The sequence below is a fragment of the Pteropus medius genome, unplaced genomic scaffold (genome assembly GCF_902729225.1).
Source record: "Pteropus medius unplaced genomic scaffold, Ma_sr-lr_union100, whole genome shotgun sequence".
NCBI lineage: Eukaryota > Metazoa > Chordata > Mammalia > Chiroptera > Pteropodidae > Pteropus > Pteropus medius.
In genome coordinates this window covers 66,943-73,608 of record NW_024354293.1, presented here as the reverse complement: position 1 = coordinate 73,608, position 6,666 = coordinate 66,943, and the positions used below count along the sequence as shown (strand labels likewise).

At 36.8% G+C, this 6,666-nt stretch overlaps 1 protein-coding gene across 1 annotated transcript; it reads left to right on the top strand.

The window, feature by feature from the left end:
- Positions 1 to 760: 760 nt before the first annotated feature.
- On the top strand, positions 761 to 2,444 carry LOC120594112 (heat shock transcription factor, Y-linked-like). The gene is made up of 2 exons (XM_039852120.1): positions 761 to 1,273; positions 1,713 to 2,444. Exons 1-2 carry the CDS (start codon positions 761 to 763, stop codon positions 2,442 to 2,444), a joined length of 1,245 nt encoding a protein of 414 aa, XP_039708054.1.
- Positions 2,445 to 6,666: the final 4,222 nt, after the last annotated feature.

Sequence of the window (6,666 nt, the reverse complement as noted above, 5' to 3'; positions counted from 1 at the left end):
TAACCTAAAAGCAACAAATGAACAGGACAATGAGAGACTCAGGGCCATGGATAATGGATTAGTGGTTATCAAAGTGTAGGGGGTTGGAGAGGAGGGAAGAGATATATACACAAAAACAGGTAAATATACTGGGGTTGAGGGAAGTTGAAGTGAGTAAAGGGAATCAAATACGTGGTAGTTGAAGGAAATGGGATTTTTGGTGGTATTCACACAATAGAATACATAGACATCAAATTAGTGTACATCAATTCAGTGTACATCTGAAAATTATATCATGTATTAACCAATGTTACTGCAATAAACATAATCTTAAAAAATAAATAAATAAATAAATGTCTGTGACTACCTCCCCAGAAAAAAAAGATATCTGTATATTTTTTAATTTGCAAAATGACATTTCATTTTCTACAGTAAAGATGATCTTAGATTTCTAATATTGCCCATAGCAAATAAACATGTGGCCTGGCCAAAAAAAAAAAAAATCTGCCACAATAAGATTTTGCAGATTACACCATGTAAATAATCACTCTAATTTTACGTTACCTGAATAAAATTTACAGAGTGAAATGGAAACACTGGCTGCATGTTACTTTTTGTTGCTAGGAGACCAGTCATTTTGTGATGTCATAGCTACTCATATGGAGCACCATTGTGATGATCTGGGTAGTTTATCAGTGTAGGTCTGCCAAGGCAGCATTTGGAGCTGTGGTATTCAAAACTAGATCAGTGACAAAAGTAGGTGAAGAAAGGTTTATTTGACATGGCACATGATTCCTCAGAAATTCAAGATGATTCTTCTAAAGATGAAGCAACTGGTTCAGCATCCTCCTTTAGATCTCCGTTGTGTGATCGCACATTGACTGGGGCCTTGGACTTGAGGTCTGTATCCACAGAAAATGATTTTCAGACTTTTTCTTCACTATCCTTGATAAGAAGAACTTGTCACACATTTTGCGTTTCTGGACCAGATGAAGATAATGATTTTCGATCTATGACCTTTCCCAGGAAACTCTGGAAAATAGTTGAAAGCGATCAATTTCAGTCAATTTGTTGGGATGGGACTGGAACTTGTATAGTGATTAATGAAGAACTCTTTAAGAAAGAAGTTCTGGAAAGAAAGGCCCCTTTCAGAGTATTTGAAACTACAAGTATGAAAAGTTTAGTTCGACAGCTTAATCTTTATGGATTTAGTAAAGTGCAACAGACTTTTCAAAGATTTGCTTGTCTAGCAGATATTCTGGCAGAAGAGGAAGAAGTCTCTATTTTAAGCAAGGTAGTACAAAATTTAATTACCCCTTATAATAGGTTAATACATACATATATATGTATATGTATACACACACACATATATATTATATTTCATAAAAATATAAAAACTAATAAGTTTTTTTTTAACAATTTGAGAATGGGTTGATCATTCACGATTATAAAAAATGTTCCTAGCAACGTTGAATCTCATCAGTGAATTCTTAAGGAATGGTAATGAAACCACTTTAAAGAATGCATTCGGTGTTACTTTAAATCTAAAAACTGTTTTCACTTGAGGGCCATGCTATTTAAGTTTTTATTCGCAATAAGCGATTTTTGACAATACTTAGCAATGTCCATATTTTGATGACATTAACTTGGCATAATAACATTGATATTTGAGATTTAGAGGTTATGTTTCTTATAGTTTTGTGTCAGCAAATAACTTTCTCCTCCGGTTTTAGTTACACTTCTATCAAAATCCAAATTTTAAACGAGGCTGTCCTCAACTTTTACTCAGAATGAAAAGAAGAGTTGGGATCAAAAATGCTTCTCCAGCAGCTTCAAAAGCTCAAAATTTCAACAAGGAGCTCTCTGGAACAGAGACTATTATTGGTAATCATCATTCTGCTTTTGTTGCTGATACACGTGGAGAAAAAATAGCTCCAACTTCCATAAATTTAAATGTGCCACCAATGAGCAAGCCTGCTACCAGCCAGACAATTGCTAATACAACTGCTCCAACCAGAAGTGAATTTTATCCTCCATCATCAACTTTAGATAGACCATCAGGACAAACTGTAATGGACCAACAAGCTGTTTTGAATCAGATGACCACATTTCAAATGCGCTCACCTGGCAGCTACACTCAAGCAAATGGCCACATCATGAATTTTATTACAAGCACAACTTCTACTTCTCACTATATCGTATCTCCCTTACAGAGAAGTTCTTTTGGAAGGATGGAGCCTTCTACTTTTCCAACTAGATATCCTGATTTATCAGTCAATGACGGTCCTTGTTCCAACTTTCAACCAGCAGGCATCTCATGCTTCCCCATGCCAACGAAAGCTGATACATCTGCTGCCACTTTTTCAAGGTCATCTCGCCAACCACCTCCGTCAGGCGAATGCATCACTCTAATTACAGGTGATGTATCAATGGATTACCACACTATGCAAAATAACAAACATTAAAAATTATGTTGGCAAGCATCAGCACACTGCATGCAACCATCTCCTTTGAACGATAAACTTATATGTTCACCTTATGTGTTAATTCCTTTATTTTTGAAAGAGTTAAGAGTAAAATGATGCTTTTGTTCATGGTAGACTCTATACTATTGTTTAGTATTTGGACCTTTTGGTCTTTATGGACATTTAAGTAAATTATATCTAATTAAGTGTTTAAAGAGGTAGAGAACAAGGAAAGAAAAGCAAATGAAGAAACTTGACTTAAGTGATATCTGGTACAGTACAGGATGAATCAAATGAAGGCCTATCTTGGGATGACAGGAAGGGATAGATGCATATCAAATCTAGAAAAGATGCTCATGCTGTATTTACTTTAGCATTGTCTCAATTTCATTACTTTTTTCCTGTGATTTTAAAATATGAGACCTTAGATTTCAGTTGGCAGAAGTTGTCTTCATGCAAATGCATCTCACACTTAAAAGTATAGCATACTCTAACTAGCTCAGTAATCATGATTAACATGATGCCCTCACTAAAATAGGAAAGATCATATGCTCTTCTCATAGATTTCATCACTGTCAGCACATGCAGAATTTTACAAATATTTCAGATGTCTCATTTTCTTCTACTGCCCTCAAAGCATTCAAGATTATTGTGCCCTTCTTTCCTCCCTTTGTGAGTCCATTGAAGAGGAATTTCCCTCTCAATTAGTCTAATTTCTGAACAGCTCTTTCTGTAATCATGCTTGTTGCAAAGCCAGACATCTCAAGGTCAATGGAGAACTCATCTTCCCCTAAAGATATATTGCTTTGGTGCTTGTTACAAAAGATGTATTATTTTAGTGCTTGTTACATAGAAAACCCTATGATCTATAACTGCCTATAGCAACTTCTGAGGTCTGTAATCAGCCCATGCCAACTGTAACAACGCGAATATAAAAATAAAATCTGATATACCTAAGTTTGGGGCCAAGATTTTCAGAGCACTAGCTCTCCTGGGACCACTGGCATAATACAATTGAGTTACTCCAAACCTTCGGGTGCTGCTCTGAGTTTTTGTAACTTTTCTGCAACACTGCCTTTCAATTTTCTAATGCATGTTTTTAAATGGCTTTATGTTCTATTGAAAGAGAGATTTAATATCTTATTCTGGCATTGACTGACTTTTAGATTATGCTCAGTGCCTCAGCATGGCTAGCAACTCTCTTGAAGATCTGGCTTTTGTGTTTCTTCCCTATCTTCCCTTCCATACCTTTCTCATCCACTATCCGTCCAGAGATACATGTGAGAAAACTTTTCTCAGTCATGCATGTGACCAACTCACAATCTTGCCCTAACTCTTTCCCAGCTTGAAAAGGCCCTGTTCTTGCTCTTTTATACACTGCTGAACCCGTCCTAGCACAGATGTATCCTCTTTCAGATATTTCCTACCAACTTTTCCTTGTCTACATTGTCAGAGATATGGCACAGAGCCTGCCAGATGATATATTTCAATATTTATTTGCCGCGGTCCAGCCATGACAGGATCCAGGGGGCCCCGAAGGTGGGCAAGGCGTCGGCGCCGGAGACAGTCGACTACACAGCTCAGAGGCGGTGTGACACTGTTCCGTTTTATTGTGATTTGAGTACAACTTTTATACTTTTTATTTGGCGTTTGATTATACTTTGTTGTTAAGGTAGCAGGGAGTTAAATTTCTGTGGTTAGGCGGAGCAGAAAATCTTATAGAGTATATTATTATTAATGTTCATGATTAACTAGTACATTTTTCTCTCAATCATTAGAACAGAACTACCTGATGGAACATTCTAAACTTTTAATTATTATATCTATTACGTAAGATACAGTTTGATTTAAGTAAAGGTGATAGATAGATGTATTCATAACAGCAGGTATTGGCTTGTGGGCAGACATTGTTCTTCTTTCTGCCTGAAGAAATCTTTTAAATGCTATTTGATTTATGCTATATCTAAAGTTCAAGCTGAACCTTTCTCATAGCTGTTCAAAAGTTTCCTTGGTGCAGTAATGAGGAAAATATTTATAAAAACCAGTTTTACAAAGCTGCTTTCATAAGCTAAGTTTCTGTTCCTTTGTTTTTAAGCACCAAGGAGATCCTGACCTAACCAGCCTTTCTATGAAACTTAAACTACTATAAGGCACATGAATTCTATCTTTATTCACTACATGTATACTATCTTTATTATAAGCTTCTGAATAAGGCAAAGGAAGATCAGGTAATCTTTTCATACTATTAGCCCCGCTAGGTGGATACCAGAGTTTTCTATTTATCCACTAGGCCACAAAAGGAGGCCTTTCTATAGTAGGCACAGGCTTATGAGTAAATTTCTTATCCTTACTAATTTTTCTACTAACTGCGTGGGAACAGGAGTATAAACTGGTTCTAGTAATTCAGCTTTTTATAATTTATTCATAATATCTTTAAGAGGCGCGTCAAAAGGAATTTCCCTTAATAATTGTTCAAATAAAGGGTTTACGCATTCTGGACACGTCAGGGTGACTAGAGCTGATTCCATACACGGGGAATTTACTATGTTTTCCTCAGAGCCAATTTTGAGGAAATCCATTTGTATAGCGTTTACACTTACTAGAATTTGTGCTACACAAATTCCCCCTCTTAATAGGATCATTTCTAAGAAACCAATTATCCCTAAACACATGCCACGTCCTCGTTCTTGACGATGCATTCCTTGAAGCCTCTGTCCCCATCTCCGGACCTTGTCATGCAGTAGGGTAGAAAGAGGACGCGGCATTTATTAAATGAACAATAATTAAATTTTGTCTTACACTAATTAAAATCGACTTTATTTTTCAAAACAGCAAATTTCCCATTGTCTTCAAGCTATTACTTGCTGGTCTTTACTCTTCAATACAAGTTTTCTGGTTTCATTGTCAGTGGGATAGATTGACAGCTACGGTTGCTGCTCGAGTTAGTCAGTTGTGCTAGGCCTAGGGACAGAGAGTGTTAATTATTGTTCCTGAATTCATACCCCAGAGGTCAAAATAGATCTCTTCCCATACTCTGCAATTGTTACTGTGTCTTCATTCCCTCCCCTATTAATGATTCTCATCCCCATACCTATACATTTATTGTGCTTCAATTATTGCACTACTTAGACTTTACCTTCATCCAAAAGGTCCAAATAGAATCATACATTTTTCAGAATAGGTCTCTTTATGTCACACAGCCAGTTCTTCACTAGATCTGTACCCAGGAAGTAGCCAAAAGGACATAGTCCCTCATTTGAGATAGTTGAATTTATTAATCAAATTATCTACTAACATATGTGGATGGAGGGCCCGCGAGGTGGGAGTGTTAGAAATACGCTCAAAGTGCAACAATATCAAATGTCTGCATATGTTAGGGAATATGGAACATCCATGAAATACTTTGACTTTCTCACATTGCTTTAAAATAAAAGGTGCAGCACTATCAGAATATAAAATATTATATCTAAATGCAGAGAGATACTGAGGCTTTGAAGCGCCATTGTGTTGCTAAAATCTGTTAATCAGCTGGGAAAAGTGGTATTGTGGCTTGAAGAAGTGTTACCAGTGAAGAAGCAAATTAGATTGTTTTGAAAGGAAGCAAATGGGTCAGGTTAAGCAGTGACAACATCCCGTATATTAATATCTTTAGGACTAAGGGTCAAATGGAGCAATTTTCATCAGGAGTCACAAGTCTTGCATTCTGTGATTACTTCTACATAAACCACATAGAGTTTCTCAGTTTGTGTACCTGAACTCTGATGATGGCTGTGCTGTCATATACAGTAACAATCCAGGGTTCAGGTAGTCGTCTGCATCAGCAGCTACACTCTAGCTTTCTCATCAGACAGTGGGACTTACAGTGGGCATATTCAAAATTATCCACATTGGCCAGTCATCTGCTGATGTTTTGGGTTTTTTTCCCACAATTAATGACCCAAAGAAGAATGTTTTTGAAATGTCAGATGTAATTTTTCATGATGAAGCAGCTACTTGACTGACAACAGCCTCAGGTAGGCTAGGATTATAAAGTCAAATACCCCGTGAGTTGAGTTTGGCCCCTAAGTTTTCCCATTGAGTCCCACAAACATGCCTGCCTTCACATGTGTGTAATAGCTGGTGATGATGACTAGCCAGACAGAACAGTAGACACCATCAAGCTTGACTTAGCTAAGCCATCAAGTGAATTACACCTATGCAGCTACAAAAATCTTTATAAATT